At 33.8% G+C, this 20,776-nt stretch overlaps 1 protein-coding gene across 6 annotated transcripts in view; it reads right to left on the bottom strand.

The window, feature by feature from the left end:
- Positions 1–2,009: 2,009 nt before the first annotated feature.
- The window catches only part of LOC145694845 (activating signal cointegrator 1 complex subunit 3-like), a 204,185-nt gene continuing 185,418 nt past the window's right edge, over positions 2,010–20,776 (bottom strand). For 3 of the 6 annotated variants that reach the window (XM_081771531.1, XM_081771532.1, XM_081771533.1), the window contains 4 exons: positions 19,776–19,941; positions 18,720–18,995; positions 15,349–15,685; positions 2,011–2,331 (listed from right to left, as the gene is read on the bottom strand). In XM_081771531.1, the coding sequence (XP_081627657.1) occupies positions 2,144–2,331; positions 15,349–15,685; positions 18,720–18,995; positions 19,776–19,941 (967 nt within the window). In that variant the 3' untranslated portion in view covers positions 2,011–2,143. Of the gene's footprint in view, positions 2,332–15,348; positions 15,686–18,719; positions 18,996–19,775; positions 19,942–20,776 lie in introns of those variants that run through there. The other 3 variants (XM_081771534.1, XM_081771535.1, XM_081771536.1) reach the window with 3 other exon arrangements.

The following is a 20,776-nucleotide window of genomic DNA, read 5'->3' as shown; positions in this document are numbered from 1 at the left end:
TATCATTACCCTATTGTGTAGGAAATTATAATAAGCGACTGCAAACTACAGTATATCATTTAGTGCATTGACAGATTGTGAAAGATTAGAAAGAAGTTAGGACAGACATATTTGACCAAAGTTAATATGATTAGAAGGTAGAAACTAAACTCACACATCGAAATTTCACAATTGACTTAAAGCAATAAGTCGCTGACAGATTATGAAATGAAATTATTATTGTTTTGCTTTCTTTGTCTGTTGTTTAAAGGGAATTAGCACTGGACTTCAAAGATGTAATATTCTTGGGACATTTGATTGAAAAAGCAAAGACGCATGAGAACTGTAAGAAAGACATTAATACTATGCTGAATTTAGCTAACGTGAGGACGAGGGGCGCACCCACCCGGGGGTCCACCTGGCCCGGGGCATTTGTTACTACGTATATGTTTCCTTTATTATTTTTATTGTTTTACTTATTTAGAATATTGAAAGAATCCCAGCATTAGAATTTTCTTACGAAACTGTGAACTACTGAAAAATTATATTACGAGATGCCACTGCTACAAGGATATGTCATAAGTCATGCAATATTCTGGTACACAACATACCTGCATTTATTACAGAACAATGAAAGCAGGTTAACATTCAAAGTATAGCCCCTGGACTGTCTGCACCTACCGGTCTGGTTTGATGACCGGTTCTGAAAGTTGGCCCTTGGCCAATCACTGTTCTTGAAATTTTGTGTAAATATGGCATATTCTATCATGTAATGGGTTAATTTATTTTTTCAAGTGATGTAACAAGGCTCTCACCCGCCAAGAAATGATTGAAATTTTTCTCATCAGTGAGAACGTAGTACCAGAGCCATCGCAGATGACTTCAATGTCCGGCATCCAAAAGATGACAACATTGCACATACCACAATGTCGCGTATTTTGCAGAAATGTTAAGTTTCTGGATCCGTATACGACAAACAACGCAGTGGACGCCCCAAGACTTCAACGGATGAGGGAACGGCAACGGCAGTTGTAGCATCCTTGGTGAAAAGCCCGAAACGTAGTACCAATCCCTTCGGAGGTACCCCCGCGCGGGCCCACCAGCTTCGCCCTGCCCTAACTCGGTTAGATAGCATTCGTTATTTTTAGTGGCCACCTAGCACAGGTTGGTTTGTGCTTTTGCACTGTAGTTTTATGCTCCACATACAAAAGCCCTATTTAGGCGCAAATCGTAAAATAACTGTAATTCTTCAACAATTATTTCTGGTGACCCGCTTGAATTTTATCTATCAAGTGAGATATTTTCATGTCTCGCAGTCGAAACCTTTTACGGTATATTAAGAAGGAAAATAGTGAAAGAATTATAATTTTTCAACAATTCTTCCTAGTGGCGTACCAAAAATAAACATGTACGAGGAATACTTCTGTTTCTTTACACAGTGAGGAATTTTCCCTTCGTTCTCCTTGCACTTGGAACACTTCATTACAGTATTCCGATTTCCAATTAGGCCTATAACAAATGTACTGCATAAAATTACTACGAGCTAGAGTAATCTAAATTAACGGATACCTCTCATTTACACACAAATATTCGTGTTCTTTCGGTGTCCTGTTCAGAAGTTTCGTTGTATTACTTTCTAATGTATACATAAACACTAGACCTCTAATATAATGAAAAGATCTAGGGTACGTTTATAGTTTAACATTCCACGATTATGCAGCGAGGCTAAGAAAGCAATGATGATAATGAATAAAATGGTGGAATGAAGAAAGTGAGAAAGAACGGGAGAACCAGGTGAAAACCCACGCATATGGTGTTTGCTCACACGAAGTTCACCTGGTACTATTCTAGCTGGGATCATACAAGGAAACACATTCACCAGAGGTGAGAGTTGTACCTTTGATTCCCGCAAAAACACCTAGGTATAAATAATATATATTTATAGTAAAATCTAATACGTATAAATGAGAGAAAAAAAAGATACGTTGAAAATAACATCTGATTTTTCCCTAAAACTGTAAAAGAAATTTTATTTGTACTTTATAAACAGTGGTGATTATATAAATTCAAAACAAACATTATTTTCTTTTCATACTCTTTTATTATAAACTCGTACAAACATATAAAGAAATTAATCTGTTCTAAGTAAACAAACAAGGGACGCTTAGTCCCAACTTTCCTCTTCTTCAAATGCCACTGTTCGCGTATGAGGAACGCGTATCTTCTTCCTTTCATACACCACTGGTGTACGTTCAACTCCAAAATAAGGTCTCACATCCAATAAGATGTCACATTGGACATCGAGGCCCACATAACTATCTGACAGTACGTACAACGTAAGTTGCACCGGACCTACAACCACATCAAAAAGAAAATTTGTTTTATTACTCATAAATAAAATAAAGTTTTTACAATAAAATTAAATAATGCGAAAAGACTAATACTTTAGGTAATGTAGTTTACTTTAGGACTTCTTTCACAGCTTTATTTAACTGCCTGTTGCTCTTATGTACCAGAATTATAACGAAAAGTATGCAAAAGTAGGTGTAAATTTTCAACTGTTCCCTCTTAGGTGTCGCATTTGTGCCCTTGCTGAACCCAAGTATCGAATCGTCTTTGACGAAAGTTTAAAAGTGTAATGTTGTACCCAGCTACTTGCATCTCATGTCATCAAATCGTTATTGCCTTTCATGTAACTATTAGATAGAGGGCTCCTGATGCAACTGATGGTGCATGGAGTGCCACTGAATATGTCACCTACATGGAGAATTTGTGCTACATACAATAAAATCATTAAAGATTACGAAGATGTAGACATATTTCATTGTTCAGAAAAATCATTAAAAAAACTAGTATTGTATGTTTTGTAAAAAAGTAAAATGTATTATTTTAATTTAGTATTCTGTGTTCAAGCATCAGATTCATTATATATATATTGGTATTCAAGTTTTATGTTATACTGTAACATTATGTATTTAAGTTCATATGTGGACACTGTAATTGGGCAGTAATGCCTGTTGTGTTGATAAATAAATAAATAAATAAATAAATATGTGTGGCCGGTTGATTTAGGTGGAAGCAGAGAAATACAATTTTACAGGTATAGAAAATAACTTATAGGTTCATGCCTCTATTTAAAAGAGGATCTTTCTATTCTTGTGAGCAGCAACAAACTTATCATCAACTTCTTCAAGATCTAACGATTTAATAGTTTTCTTCAATATAAAATAATCTTAAGTTTTTCAACCTATCATCACTCACTGAATTGCCTATATGTCTTTAATCTTTTCAAACATGAAAATGGCCTTTCACATAGAGCACTAGAAACTAATATAGTCACAGAGATTATATCTAGCTTGTAGGTTTCTAGGAATGCGTTTTTGTAGACGCAAAGAGCAACGAAATGCATCAAGGAAACAACTTTGGTTTTCTCTCGTCTTCATACAACTCAGTGGCGTAGGGAAGGGGGGGACAGAGGGGCCGCCTCCCCAAAGAGGTCCGACAATGTACTTTGATGTTTGTAATTTTTTATATATTTTTATGTTTATATATTTTTTTGTTTGTAATTTTTCTATATGTGCCTATAACAGCACTTGCCCCCCGCCCCCAAACACACATCCTGGCTACGCTACTGATGCAACTTAATTTTGTTTGGAAGGATTTTGAGTTCACATTTGCATATTTCCAGATCACTTTCGTAATACTGGGCCATAGGCTCCACAATGTTGAAATTTAGAAAGTTTTCACTTTTGGAGGTAGAGTGGTGATTGATCTAATGATTTTGCTATATGATCCAAAGCGTCTTTCCGTCTCAGTGATTGCCTTATCAATAGTACGCAGAAAAATATCTCTTAGTATATTATCTTTAGAAATTTCGTTTTCTGCCTCCAATGAAGGAAAAGATTCATACAAAATAAATTTGTGATATTTCGATAGCGAATGTCAAGTTCATTTCCACGAGGAACCCCTATATTCTATCTGTTTCCGGCTCTGGAATTTCGAGACCATTTTCTTTGCATATCTACAAACATTCTTGATAAATTTGTTCGAATGTTCTTCGTTGAGAGTCATATTCTTCAGATCTCATTTTCAACAGCATCTGAACTAGTGAATCTACAAGAATCAAGCCTTCCGACATGTCTGCATCTACTTGAGATAAGGCGAAACTCAAAGTTATAGCATGGCAGCAGTCATCTCAAATTTTACCAGCCCGAAAAAAATCCCTCTCGTACAGATCACACTAATTTGCCGGATGGAATGATGGAAGTAAATAAATATTACAAGTTCTAAACTTGACTTAATACTGCATAATAATGTAAATAGTTGATTTGGTGGATAAACTGTATTATTATTAATAATAATAAAGTAAAAAGTGATGGACAAGAACAAATGTTCTTAAGAGACAAACGTCGCACAGAAACAGGAACTGAACTCTAACAGGACATTGATTTGCCGTCCAAATCTACTTTAAATTTTAAGCCTCGCTCTTGAAGCTTAAGTTTCACTTTAAAGTAAACTGCCAATAATTATCATGTATTCTTAATATTTTAGAAAAATGTCCCGATTTCACGCTCTAAAAATATGGTAGCCTATCAGTGACGAAACTAGACATTTGGTGCCCAGGACAAATTTTGCGATTAGCAGCCTTTTCATCTACATCTACGCCAATAAACACAGAGATTTGTTTGCCGGCGCCCGGGGCAACTGTCCCGGTTGCAATATCTTGCTTTGATCTGGCCGTAGGTCAATTACGCTTGAGCTCAGCTCTAAAACTGAGTCATGAATGTGCCTTTATTTTATTAAAATGATGACGTGAACACTCTTTGAAGCAGAAAGAGGAAATGTGTTTTTGTTTCCCTAATATGAAACAGTGTTAGAACAGACATTTCAATCGGGACTCCTTACAGCAAAAGAATTATACGTGGCCTTTATTTTTCTTTCGTTTGTTTATCTTCACTGGTTTCTAGAATTTGACGTGAATTCAAATAAACAAACACTTCACACTTATACCGAATGGCCAAAGCTCAGCGGTAGAGCATCAGATTAAGATTCGGAAGATGGTGTGATCGATCCCTCGTGGATAAATATTTCGACTGAAGAGATTACCAAAATTCTTCCTCGGTGTCACTAAGGAAATTTTTATGGCACTATCGACTCATTTCCCTTATTTCTATGCTCTGAGTCTCGGATGTTTCAAAGCCTTAAAATAAATTCAATGTAGTTGAGGTACTACTATCCTGTAGTAGATGCTAAATTAATATTGTCAGTTTTGAGATTAGATTTGAAAGAGGGGCATTAATTAGTATATCCTGTTGTAAATTCATGTCACCATTGATTTACTGCTCTGCATAATTCCTACAATGTAATTTTCTCAGAAATGCATATTTTGACGGAGAACAAATATAAATATGTGATAAAAATGGGTATTCACTAACTGAACTTACTGAATGGAATATTTGTGGACCAGTCCCACCTGATTACTACACATCAGATAACGGGATGATACAACCTGGTCACGAGAGTAACTACCACTTCTACACAAAATAGCATTACTGCTGCGACCAAGTTGAATCATCTCGATATCATACCTGACAGTCAGGAGATTGTAGCACTGGTTCTGTGATAAATTTCTCTAGTAGTAGAAGTTTTGGGATTAAGCTACAGTTAAAATCGTTTAAAAGAAAATACTTCTGAACGATTTATTTATAATCATTGATTTTTGTTAGCCTCATTTCCCCAGGCTTTACTTAGTAGTATAGGTCCACCAAGCGCTGACTCCGTTTTCCTTGGAGATCGCTAGTATCGCTTGTTAACATCACAGCAGAAGGTTTCTACTGAGTTGCCACGGTCAAGAGCGTTAGGAAACTAGACGTACTAGAGACAAGACCAGAAGGTAGTCGAGAAGGAGAACCAGTATCAGTAGCAAATAGTAGGTGTTGGTAGTATTTAGTATCTTAATTTTCTCGAACGATTGGGATGTGAACAGCAGAGGGAATGACAAAAATAATAAAACTTCTGCTCTCATCTTTTACTGTATATTAAACAAGACGGCTCGATATTATTTGATAATAATAATGCCAAATTATTTAATGAATGCTATGCATTTGTTCTATTCCACCATAATCGATGGAAATTAATTACTTAGTGTACGAAGACTTCTTTCGTCCAACACAAGTGTAATGTTTTACTGCAGTGCATGCTATTTGTAAGTAAGCATCTCTTATTTTAGTATACCTTTCAACATCGAAGCGAATGAGAATGTCGACTGTTTTTGCTTTTTTTTTTCTGGTTCTTTATCAAAAACAAAGAAGATAACCAGATAAGGGACAGAGGTTAAAAGAAACATTCAGATGGCGAGGTCAATGCATGCACCTTACTGATTTCGATGAATTAGATCTTGCTGTACTACAAACAAAAAACGAGCCTGGAGCGTTTTCTTCGGAACGCAGACTATTGCATGATATGGTATTCTGCAGCTGGTAACTCTGTTGTCGAGACATGTTTCGGTAGTAGTTTTACTTGTGGCCACTATCAGCTCACTATTTGTCGACCTATAGCTGTATCACGGTGTGTGTGTGTGTGTGGGGGGGGGGGACTAAGGGAGCCAAGAATTTGAGCAAGGGAACCTGGACCCCGCAGGCCCTCCTTTGGCCCAGCCACTGATTCATCATCCCTCACTTAGTATCGATGATAAAACACAACGTAAAGGAAAAATCGCGAAGAGTTAATAGCTAATCCATTAACATATATAGTCGCGGCCACCGTTAAGCGACCCTTACCCATACCCTTCGTAAGAAACAGCTCCTTTCACAAGAATGACCACAAGTGACCACAAAAGTGTTTTCTGCACGTGCTGAGGGACAAGGTTGTCACATTTTTTGTTGAAAATGTCTGGACACTATATGTTCTTTCTTCTAGAGAGAGCCATTGAGAAAACCGTAGTAGAAACGTATTGACTTGTGAATTGTGTAATAAAAAGTGATCTAAGAAAAATGTTATGATCGAGTGCCAACAAAATTCAAATAGGGCGAAAATACCAAAACTGAACACGAATTATTTATGAGTTTTTAAAAAGATATATACACTATTATATTTAAAAAAATAAAAAAAGATTATATCTAAAGTGACTTACTCATCAATACCTTACTCAAACTATTATAGATAGAAACATGGATTTGTACAGAATATTCCTTTGTCAAAAGGCAAGGGCTAATAAAACAATTTTAAAAATATATGTCCTATAGGAAACAAAGAGAGTTCATTTTTTTTTTTTTTTTTTTTTTTTTTTTTACTAAAAATAGAATATATCATAGATTCTTGAAGTTAAGAAGATGGAACTAAGGGATAAATTCTTCATTAAAATTAACAGAAAACACGTTTCAATGATTGCAAAAACTTCGCTCCTGTAGGAGAAAAGAGGGGGTTTCTATTAATATTCAAATTTCCGATTATTTGTTTAGAAAATGCCGAATGTGAGGATTCGCTTAAGAAGGCGTAAAATTCAGCACATACACTTCTCATTAAAAAAATATTACAGGCCGCGCCCTCAGATTTTCTTTCTTTCTTTTTTTAAAATTCTGTTCCTGAGAAGGGGAAATGGGGTCAATTTCTATAATATTATAATTTTAGTTTTACTAAAGAAATATCCTCAGGTAATTAGAAACAAAGATTAGTGAAAAATGTCAGCAAAATTGCAAATTTGATTAGCACTCGGTTGATAAATCTGTCAGTACCGAAACTTAAAATAAAATTGAAAACTAGCTGTTGAAAATGATATCTGTAAATACTTTACTTTTGTATTGAAATCAATGTAATTCAATTGAGTGCAAGTATCTTACATGAAAACCTATCCTAAGGTTAGTGACGTGGGTTGGGTCTATGGTTTCATCATTGAAGCCAATAAACTGGTGATATTAAATAAATGTTGTTTAGAATTATTTATATTATTCCGATATGTGATCTTCTTTGATTAAAGTAAGGTCACTGGTTTGGGACGCGCAAAAACTATTTAACTCAGCCTTGACTAGTGTTGTCCACGAGAGGAGACGTCTTGTTAAGGTTGAAGAAGTCTCGTCTTGTCTCGATTCTCAAATAATTCTTTATCCTCTCTTTCGAAAATGTTCTCGTTTTTTAAGTAATTTTATATCCTTGACTTTTGAGAGTAATGTACGCCAATTTTTGCACTTAGTAATAAGAAAATTAAATGCTTTGTGGGGATAAGTGTTGAATAATTAGCATTAATTAAAAAAGATACTGGTACATATCGCCCGGATTTCTTAACCAATATTCATATCGAAACCAGACCCTAGCTAGGGGTAGCTAGGGTTTGAGCCCCTTTCGACCACCTTCATCCCTCTGAAACTTTCATGTTTTGCTTCCTCTGCTTTGCTTCACTTCCAAGTACATGATTCTTTTATTTGTTACTTAGACTTTTCTGGCCAGAAGGACTAGGTTGCTTATTATCTGGTACCGCCGAAAGAAATTAGACATTTCCAATCAGCAAGAAAATACGTAGACACCAACCACCAGCATACTACAATCTCTTCGAACAAAATCTCAAGGGAAAGCAGAGAACTACAACTTACCAACTGACAACCGTGAAAAACATTGATGGTCATAAACAATAAATTGAAGCGTTCTATAAGGAATGAAAATTTTTGAGAAAGCATTCCAAGCTAAGATTTTTACTTCCTTCTCTTCGTTTCTTTAATTTGCAAAACAATACAAAAAAAAAAAAAAAAGTTTTAACTTTTAACTTCTTTTTGTGTTGTTACTCAATCGTGGATGAAGACGTAAGACATACTTTCTTTCTTTCTTATATATATATATATATATATATATATATATATAAACTTCAAAAAAATCATGCTTAAATTTACAAATATGTAATCCATTTTATTATGGCTTGCAAAAATCGGATAACTATAAAGGGAAGAAAGGAAAATCACCCTACTACCTGCCTTTAGTTGTAAACTATAGCGCCAAAAGTTAGGCTCTTGCAGAAATTGAGAATAAATATTTACCTTTTAAGTGCGTAAATTTTTCCCTTTCCATACTTTTTTTTTTCCTTTAAAAAAATGTCATCCTGAAGAAAATAGAATCCGTTTTTAAAAAACGAGATACTTGGTTAGCTCATTTTCCCTACAGATATTTTACGGGCAATAAATAAACATATCACTTTATCGAAAACTTTCGAATACTAACATAATGCAAGTTGTGTCTAGGTTGAACTAAAAAACAAGTTTTTACTTCTGCTGTTCCCATATGACAATCTGGAATGGAAACCTTCAAAACAGAGAGGAACCAGTTCATTCAGTTTAGAAATTTGGCATTATTGAGTCCTTCGCGACCTCCAGTGCAGTTTGCGGTTACTAAGCCACAGGGGGTAGAGGAAAGTTTTCCTTCTTCCAGGAAAAATAGTCGCTTATCCATGGCCCCGACTTTACAGCCTGAAAATCAATGTCAGGAGTTTTCCCTTTTTACACATGAAATCACATGAACTGTACTAACTGTATGTTACTTAATCAGAATCAATCCTAGACAGTTTGCCGTCTCCCCTTTCTCCAGAAAGAACAAATCTTAAAAGCCACAATTTTAACTATGCTATCCCATCATGAACAACGAAGCGGAGGGAAAGGGCACTGGTTTTCAGAAAGATCTAAACACTACAAACAAAATCTCATTTAAAAAAAAAAAAAAAAAATAATAATAATAATCTATTGTTAGTGAAAGATAAAGCACACACCTGCAGAGGAAAGATAATAAACCTTTTTCATAGAATTCAGTATCGAGCTTCAATCTCAATATATCAATTTACAATTACACTGCAACTAGCTCTTTTTATCTTTATTTTTGATTAAATATGTTACAAAAAATTAAAAAAAAACTTGTTTGTGACAAAGACAAGACTAGTTTTCATATCAAAACTGTAATAACTAACTAAATGAACATGTGTTCGCTACTGTTCGAGATTTGAGCTTGTATTTGACAACAATCACGCAATTCATGCTGGGATTTGTTTGATCATTTGCTTTAGCACTGTCCATGTGACCTTAAACTAATGCGACCTAAATATGATTTATGAATGTAGTATTCAAATAGGTCAGCTCAGTAAATTTAACTAATATCATCATGAAGTCTATTTCCAATAAGAAATATTTATTTTAAATAATACAGTTATGATAGATTTTGCACCCCTCCCCCTCGAAACTTTCCGCCCCATGTAAATGGACGTGTTACACATATGCTAGAGCCATCCCTGTACTTAACAGATCATATGTTTAAAGGAAAAGTTTAAAGCATTTAACCTTCAGTCATGTGTCAACGAACGATTTTTGTAGTCCTTTCTTCAATACATTGTAAAGTTAAATAAACTAGAATATTGATACTAAATTAAAGCACAGTGAAATATTTAATTAGCCACTATCCCCATAAAATTACTTAGTTTACTTTTTTTTTTTTTTTTTTTGTCTAAGAAAATGCTGTAGTGCCAAATACCTAATTTTATATTAAGGGATACATGTATTTAAGGAAAATTGCACTCGAAAATATGCAATATTTTCGATTAAAGGCTGGTATACGAGGTACATACATCTTATTGGTGGACTGACTAAACAACAGTATTTCAAACGGTTAAGGTTCTGGGAAGATTTGTTTAAACTCGGCTCTGATTGGCTAAGAGATACCATGTGCCTTGATCACATTGTATGACGCAATAGAGGTCAATGCCCTTCTGATTTTGACAGAGGTACCTTGGCCCAAATCCTAAGAGGTACATAGGATCACCACTATTAAATTCTGGAAATTGCCTAATTTTAAAATTTGGTATAGTGGTATAGGACCCCGGGTATATAACCTCTGTAGGTTTAGGTGGTCCGTCTCTTTTTACCTTTTATGGGTAAAAAATTACAAAAAAATATAATAATAATAATAATAAAATAAAAAATAAATTTAAAAAAATAAATTTCGAAAGTTTTGGACCTATTTTATCCTTTTTTATGAGGCTTCATTATTGTATATAGTTATATGTATGAGTACAAGGGTATATTCCCTTTCCTAAAATATAGGTGAATTTATGCTCCCCTATTAAATTTTGAGCACTGTCAAGAAACAGAAGTCGGTAAATATTTCCTAGGACCCAAACATGTGTACATACCACTGTAAATTTCAGTGATTCATCTTGTTCCCTTTTATGGGTATAAAATTGTCAAAAATTTAAAATTTGGCGGTTTTAAATCTAACTTGTTCTCTTTGATGAGGGTTATACGGTTATCTGGATGAGTACAGGGGTCCAATTCCTTTCAATTTTGTAGGTATTTTTTTTATGACACGAATATATAAAATCCTGTAAATTTGGGTAATTCCATTCTGAGTAAAAAAAACTGCCAAATATTAGCCACGTGTTCGCCGCGTAATTGGTTATTGACCGGATTTATTTTCTTTGATGAGGCTTTAACATGTTCTATTATTTTATAATTGAGTACAGGGTCTATCCTCTTTCATGGCACTTCTCTTAATTTTTTTGGGAGAGGTATACTGGCCCATCTTTAAATTTAAGAATCGTGAGAAAAAAAATGTAAATGTTCTCTAAGACTCGAATATATCTTTCTGTTAATTTGGTTGGTACTGTTTGTTCCCTTTTATGGGTAAAAGATTGTCAAAAAATAAAAAATTGACTTTTTCTTTTTTGACCTATTACATCATCTTTGATGAGCTTTAGTGTATTAAATGATTATATAAATAAGTACAGGTATTAATTCTTTTGTCATACGACATAGGTACGATGATGCTCTTTTTCAAAACCTGTGAAGAAGTGCATAGGACCACCCCTAAATTTGAGAATTGTCATAAAAATTAACGAATGTTATCTAGGACACGAATATATAACTCTAAATTTGAGTGGTCCTGTTTTATACCTTCGGTTGGCTAAAAAAAAATCAAATATTAGTTCCCACGTGTTCTTTGATTAGGCTTTACTATAACCTATAATTGAGTAGGAGTCAATTCTCTTTCATAACACATGGGAACATTGACAGTTCCTTCTAAATTGGGATGGGTGGATTCATTGGCGTCTCTGGCATGTAAAATGGGGGGGCATCAAAGAAAGTGATATAATGGTAGTACCTAGCCAATCCTTTTATTATATTCGATTCCATTTGTTATCTTTCTGCTTACCTCCACGGATCCCCTGAGACATACCAAGAACGTTATAATCGTTTCACAGCCTAAATGTTATATTCCAAATAAATATAATAATAATTATTTATATGTTATTCTGTCGTTAGTAAATAAATTAAATTAGAATATTTTGTCCTTTAAAATATTGGGGGAGGATGCGTCCCCCCGCCAGAGACGCCCGCGGGTGGATTGGCACATCTTAAAATTCGGAATTGTCACAAAAAATAAAAAAAGCAAATGTTCTTTAGGACATATATAAAGAACATTTGTTATTTTTTTTATTTTTGCTCTTTATACACTATATTTTTGTACATTTGGTGGGTCCATCTTATCCTCTTCTATATGTTTAAAAAAATATTCAAAATTCGAAGGTTTTTGACCTATTATATTACTTTGATGAGGTTTTATCGTAGTATACGCTTATAAGATGAGTATAGAAGTCTTTTACAGGACATGGATACATTGATATTTCCTTTTAAAATTTGGGAGGGGTACATTGACACCTTTCTAAATTTGGGAACTGTCAAAAAATATACATTGGTAAATGTACTCTAGAACTTGTATACATACTTCTGTAAATTTGGTTGGTCCTGCTTACTCTATTTTATGAGTAAAAAATGTCAAAAATGTGTTCTCAATAGTAGCACTTTATTACTGAGAATTTAAAATTTTGGCGGGAAAAAATGAGCATAGGTGCGAATTTGGAATGTTGTGCTTAATGTTCACAAGATACATGTAATCATATGGATGAATACAATGTTCCATTGTTTTTCATAGCACATGAGTACTTTGAGACTTTTTTTTCTTCTTAAATTTCATATGTACATTTTGCCCACTCTTTAATTTTGGAATTATCAAAAAAATAAGAATTCGCAATTGTTCGTTAGGACACGGGTAAATTTGGGTGGTTTAACTTATGTCTTTTTCATGAGTAAAAAAATGCCAAAATTTCGAATGTGAGAGTGTTAATCTAATGTATCATCTTCACTTTGAAACTTTTTAAATCTTAATATTATAGTTACGATTCATAGTCTAAGATCATTTGTGAAAAGTTATTCTTGATGCAATCTGACTGGTTGATCACTTTCAAAAAGTTTTAAAAATTTTGCTTAAAATTGTTCGAACATTATTTTAAAATTTTAGTTTAAAATTTCTGAATCTTAGAACTGTGGCTAGTCTTAAGATGATTGGTGGAAAAATTTAGAACTTGAAACCAAATATGTAATTCAAACTGATTAATATATAACAATAACAATTTCATACCTTGAACTTTAAGTCATTAGTGGAAAATTGTCCTTGGTGTCATCTTATTGACTGATCATTTTGAAAATTTAATTTTAAAATTTTCAGATGTTTTGAATGTTTTCGTCTAAAATTCTTATGATCAATATAGATTTTAGTTTGAAAACTCTTTATATATATCACTTGAAACCTAACAGAAAATTATTAACACCTTTCATATGTAACAACAGCTATTTCACATTTGAACTCATAATTTAAGGTCATTAATGAAAGTAAGCCTTGGTGCAATTTTGTTGGTTGAGCACTTCAAAAGCTTTTTGAAACTTTATGTTTAAAAAAATTTGATTACTTTCAAAATTATTTCTTTGAACATCTTTGTTCAACATTCTCAGGTGAAAAAATTTTGGCTTCATTAAAAATTTAAAAGTTTATCATCAATTTCAAATTTAAAGTTTTTGAAATTTTATTTAAAAGTTTTAAGCAATGTTTTTAAAACTTTGTTTCAACATCTTTGTTTAAAACTTTTAAAATTTGAAATTTTTTGTACTCATGAAAAGTTATAAAAAAATATTTTTGATGAAATAGTTTAGTTTTGAAAATTATGTACACTTGTTGATTTTTTTTTTTTAACTTTGAGAATTTTGTTTAAAATGTTTCACTACCTGAAAATTTATCTCAATAAAAAATTTTACATGTCGAAGAAAAGAATCGTTTCTGTTTAATCGTTAGAGAATCGGAGCTGTTTAAAACAGAAAGATCTGGCAACACAAGATCTGGCTTCAATCAAAGCCAGCAACTATTTCTTCTCAACTCTTCTCCCAACCTACAATTTCGAGACATCGGTAGAAACACGTAAAATCCAACAAATATCTATATTTTTACAGCATTTGGATGACTTTACGTTCTTTCATTGACTACAAAATTATCTCTCTATATAAAAATAATACAGGCCTACAGTGGATCCACGTGTTACAAACTTAAACTATTCCGTGACGATATCATAAACCAAATGTCTTTTCCCCATAGAAATTAATGTAAATATAATTAATCCGTTCCAGCCACAAAAATATGGTACTGCTTTTTTTTTTTTTTTTTTTTTTTTAGTGATTTTCTGTGATGAAACACACAGAATGAGAGCTAAAATACACACAAAAAAAAATAAAAAAAAAAATAGTAGTTTCTGAACACAGAACTCGGACAGATATACAATAAATGCGTAAAAGCACTACTGGGCACGTGTAGTTGTCGGTACAGGCGTATGCGTGCGTTTGTAACCCGAACTTACCCGTAAACTGATGGTTCATTGTATATATATATATATATATATATATATACACAATGGACCATAATATATATATATATATCTTTTACATGCATTGATTTGCATCATATATATACATTACTTATATATCGTTTAAAGCACGGAAATTTACATAATTTTGATCAAATTCACATTGAAATCACTAAATAGATACATTAACTTTCAAGGCTTAGATGGATTATCGATGGAATGCAGAAAGCAAAGAAATATTAATAATCGTGTCCTACTGCCTGCTATTTTGGATATCGTAAGTTTATATCCAGTGCTCCAGGCGTGCGATTACGGAGGAGCCAGATGTGTACAAGAATACAGGTGTGATTACTTCTCACGCACAATGTAACAGAATTAGGTTCTACTTTATTTTTAAGTTAGTGTAAGCGAGGTGGATAACTCCTGTGATGACCTCACTTCTTCATGTTAAACACGATAATTAAAAAAATTTTTTTTTGCATTCACCGTAAGACAGCAGTGAGATCACAAGATGAAAAATCATGAAACGGTATTACCTTCTGATTCTCTATAATGTTCACTTGTACATCTTATATTTTAATCGTTTTATTTCATGAATCTTTAGTTTGAACTAAAACACAGGTGACATTACTAAGGATTACAAAATAAGATTATTTTACCTGTTTGGTCCGGTGCAACAAAGGTCAGTTCCTCGGTGACCGTGTTCTGTACACCATTTATTCGTTTCATTGCATACAAAAGTTGGGTGTCATTACATCCCAACACTAGGTACCAACCCTCTTCCTTAGTTTGTGGGTAAAACGGCGCAAATACTCTTAAATTATGCTCTTTTCGATTCACTCTTCTTATTTTCACTACAAGCGTATACTCGACCTCCGCAATCACTCTCAATGCTCGATTTTTTACGAGTGTTGTTTGCCATCTGCCACCTCCTTTGCACTGGTGCAACATCATTTCAACATTAAGTACAGGAAGAGACAGCAGGACATCATAAATCTGTAAACAGAGGAAATAACAAACTCCTTAGTGAAGTTCTGCTGAATATAATACAGCAAAGCATCTTACTTTCAACTATGAGCGTCTCTGGCATGTAAAAGTTGAGGAGAACGACTAGAACAAAGAATGCTTTTAGACCTCAACTAAATTTGATCAAAATAGTGAGATAAATAGGAAGCTACTTGAAATAAAGCTAGCGGGATTCGGTTTTTACCTCTATCAGGATAATTAATCATATTATATATATATATATATATATTAACCAGTGTTAGGTTGTGTGCTACATATTTAGAAGTTTCTATATACTATGATCCCTAGGGAACTTGATCTTCAGTAGGAATTGTAAGATTAATGCTATTCATTAATTTTATATTTCTTCACCTTCCATCATACCTTCTATCACGTATTCAGAGTACAATATCTTCTCCAAAAATGTCAGAACATATTATTAGTTATTTTACACGATATTCTTGTACCCCTATTATTCCTATGTCCCTCATTCGTTTATCACTTTAATCAGCTAAGGTGTTCCATTATTCGCAACACATGAATTTCCTAAAATTCTAAGTAAAATATTTTTTGTCGTCTTTTCCTAATGTCCACGTTTCTTCTCCGTAGAACGCAATGCATTGCATATGAGTAAGTTTTATAACTTTTCATTCAGTGGCTCACATAATGCGTTTCTCATTGTTATCACCATAACCATCTTCACAATTTCTCACGTCGCTTTCTGTTTATCGTTTACATTTCATATCTTTGTTGATAATACTACCTAGATATTGAAAATCAGTCACCTATTCTACTGTCTATAACTGTCACAGCCTCAATCATCCCAGATTCACTTTTATCTTTTTCATATTTATTTTCATCTCAAATTGTTTTTAGAATTCTTCTGTGTCTTTTTTCTGACACCATGGTAATTTTCGATTCACACTGCACTACAACATCCATATTGTTTAAAAAATAAACACGCTAGTCCTTTTAAATCTTATCAAATTAACCTGTTCCCTAATCAAAGACTTGTTTTCTCAAGCAGACAGGAGGTTACAGCATCTGATCAGATACGTGTCCGAACAATTTTGTAGCGGCTTGGAGTTTTATTAAGACAAATAATGTATGTTTTGAAACATGTTCAGGATGTGTCATGTTAAGAACAGGACTATCTACCATAACTTTCTCATGTACCAACTTTGAGCCAGACTGCTCCCTGAATTCCTACTGTGTTCTTAAATGCGTTTTGCACCGGTGTAGGTCTATAGTCCGCTATTTCTGGAGATTTTATTTTTTAGGTAAGGAAATCGTAAGAAGTCTTATGATGACTATTTCGTCATTTGATTACAAATTCCGAATATTTCTTCCTTCTTCTCTTTTATTCTTAAAAAAAAAAAAAAAAAAAGAAAAAAAAGAGGCAGGTATATTCTCTATCTGTTTATTCTTCATTTCGCTTTATATTTTTGAACTTATCCCTCAGTATCATAATTTCCTTGCCATTTTTTTTTTTTTTTTTAATGCCCAAAGTACATAGTTTAGTCTTTCTGACATACAACTCATCAATATATCCTTTCCATTTGTCTCAAGCTGCATTTCGCTAGTTAAAAGATGCATTTCCTTCCTTAGTCTTTATATTATTGTAGTAGTTTTCCCGTGCTCCCTTTCTATTTTCATTGAAGCTAGTTCTGTAAACATTAATAAAGTTTCTCTTGACTTTTTAATTAGTCTTGTTACCTTTACATCTCGGTCGATTATCCTTTTTAATTCGCAGTTCAACTTTCTATACAATATTTTACGTTCATCAGTGTAACTCTGTTTCCATACTTTCTTTCCCTACAGTTAACTTTGTGGAGGACAAACATCATGTGTGTGGGTTTTCTCGGGTTTCTCCCGTTTCTTCCCACTTTATTCATTCCATCATTGCATTCATTTCTAATCATCATCATCTTTATGATATCATACCTTACTAGCAAAGTTCAAAATACACAAACAGTTAGTACCTGTTTTACCATCTTAACTTTTTTTTTTTTTTTTTTGAAATTTCGAACAAATCTGCTTTTACTTCACCATCTTTAAACTTTCTAGTATCTATCTTGTTGCTTCCTACTTTCCTTTCTAGATATATATTTCACAGGGATTGCACTTCAATTAGTGCAATATCGTGATCTGACAACTTCTGCGTCTTTTTCTTTCTTACCATTAACGTTCATCATAATTTTCTACCATTACCAGTAGGTCACCTGCTACAAATTTAGAAGTTTCCATACATGAAAGTAATCATGTAACTTAAAAAATAACCTATTTGTCTTGACACAATAATTATCTGCTTTAATATTATCCATCAATTACACTCTACCTCTCTTACGTGACTTCCATCATATCATGACACTCAGAAGACAATTCTGTCTCAAAAGAAAAGTTCACCATAAGTAGATACAATGTAATACTAGATACTACTGAACAATAAATATAACGTTCATTTATTTTCCTTATTTCTTTACTTTTTCCATATAAGGACTTTCAGACTTCATTCATTTTATTTCCTACACATTTTTTTCTGGGGGGGGGGAAGATTCATCCCCGTGTATCCCCCTTGAAATAATTGCAGTCACACAGTGCCGTGCCATGGAAAATCAGCGCCCCCGTATATATGAGTGAGGTTGAGAGACCAGCTGCGAAGCGCCGTCATGGTTGGCGAAAAGCGTAAAATTTTCAAAAATAAACCCTTCTTTTCCTTGATCTTGAGCACTTTTTATTACTTTTTTCCTTCCATTTTATATATGTGCACATGCACATCCCCCCGAATTTTGCGCCCTCCTACTTCCAGATCCTGGCGTCGCCCTGCTCCCCCCTCCCCGGGCATGGCAATGCAGTCACAATCCAGTTTTTAGTTAGAATTATATTGTCAATTCTTTTAACTTTGCAAACTGTTAGAGGCATCTATTGGATGCAAGGAGAGTAATACATGTAGCAACATATATTAGCTTGACTATACTATTAGGGACTGCGTTTCTCAGAATGACAAAAGTAATAAATCACTCACCTGAAGAACATCACTGCGATTCATTGTGTCTCCAAGTAGTTCTTGAAAATGTGTTCTGTTTTTCTCAAGTGAGGTAATTAGCGCAGGCAGTGAGAGAGTTCCTGTCTTAGAACTATAACATCCGTTGAGCAATTTCAAGTGATGAAGCTGCAAATTTGGCACCATCTGAATGGGTGGTTCATCTAACCTCTGAGCCTGAATGATCATCTGTTGTAAGCGTTGAAGCTGCAAGGTGGTTTTCAGGAATCCTTGATACGCAGCAAGTGAAATCATCACCTAGAAAGAAAGGTTTACCGCATAAATCTATCAGATGAATTGTTTAATGGAAGTGCTGCTAGCGTACTTTTTTAAAGAGTTATGTGATAATGAAAATTAAATTTCCAGTTTACGTCTGACGATTATACCCCGCAGTTAAAGAGGATGGGTTATTAATGAAAGTGAATTATCATGAAAGAACTGTGCAATGAGAATCTGGGAGGAGGCAAAATCCATGAACACGATTTTGTCCATCACAAACCCACATAGCCTTGCAACAGATCCCTTGCACCAAAGGTGAGCGCTCTACCACTGAGCCTTCACACTCCTTGTTGTGTGATAATATTGTCATGATTATTAAGTAATACTATTTTAGACAACATGATGTTTTAAGAACATTTATCAGCCATATCACCAAGTCTTTGAAAATTGACGGCAAAATCTTTAAGAACCATCCGGTGTAAGTAAACTGAGACGAAAGATGGGATGATATATAATACTGTCGGGTACTCTAGTTAATCTTCGAGACAGACTCTTCTTTTCATTAATTTTTAATTGATTAAGAATTTAACGTACCTTTTCACACCGAGGCTATTACAGGAGACAAGATACTTAAAGTGGAATCTTAAGCACTATTTGAATTTTCCTCCCAGGTAAAAATCTCAACCGAAAATCAAACTCGGAGACCAGAAAGTAAACGCATCAGATTTTTGGCCATAAACAGCACTTATCAGTTTCTAAACTACACTGTGCAGCATGTTGTTTCTACAAAATAAATAAACGTATTACTAGAGAACTAACCTGTAAAATCTGCCATGCTTTCTCCAAAACCCATTCGTAATACATTATACAAGAACGAGATAACTCAATACGGGAAAAATGAGCTTGAAGAATATAATAGGCCATTGCCCCAGCAGAACCTAGGGATATCCTATTAATCTTCTGTGGGAACTTTTGATGCAGTGACCTACAATTGAGAAAAAAAATTACATATATATTAAATCATTAGCGCTACTATTAACAAAACAGTTTTCAAGAAATTTAAATTTAACTGTTGCAGCTTGAGCTCCGTGGCTCTTCCCTGTTGGTGAATTTTGTGGGTTTTCCTCCGCGAGAAGAAAGTTGTGGCCTTTACCCTTAAAAAAACTGTTCTTGCTCAAGGCCACAAAATCAATCATAAGTGAATAAAATATATACACTTTCTAGTACAATATATTAATCATTACTGCATTTAAATCCTTTACTATTAATAGGAACCGGCAGTTTTTTAGTTTGAAGTTAAACACTCCCGTAATACGTATATCAAGAAGTAAATTGTGAACACACTGCATTGCATTCTCGCGGTGAATAAAATTATAGCCTTTCTGTGGTAGCATTAGGCATGGTTTCCAAATGATTTTTTACAGAATCGATTGAGAAGTTCAAATGAAATAGGTTGAGCAGTACAGGAAGATTCAATTGATTTCTACTTCTTAAGTAGCTTGAATTCTTTGCGCTGAGTAAAATATTTAAAATTAAGTCCAATGTTAACAATTCAATAATGTCATACATAAACTGGAAATATGATTATGTAATGATAAATTCGCTCTTACTTTTCCTGTAATATTTGTACCTCATATCAGAATTTAAAGAATGTATTCAAAGTAAAAGATCACTGGACGTCTCAAAGCCGGAGGGATGAAGTCGGTTTTGCCGTTACTACCAATGAGACTTCCTTCTTATAGAACTCTGGAGCCGCTACTGCAAATGATAATGCTTTTAGAATTAAAATATTGTTCTTTGTTTTGAAAAAAATGAAGAAA

The sequence above is a fragment of the Thermobia domestica genome, chromosome 9, assembly GCF_964235325.1.
Source record: "Thermobia domestica chromosome 9, izTheDome1.hap1.1, whole genome shotgun sequence".
In the NCBI taxonomy this organism is placed as follows: Eukaryota; Metazoa; Arthropoda; class Insecta; order Zygentoma; family Lepismatidae; genus Thermobia; species Thermobia domestica.
This window is presented reverse-complemented; position numbering and strand designations above follow the sequence as displayed.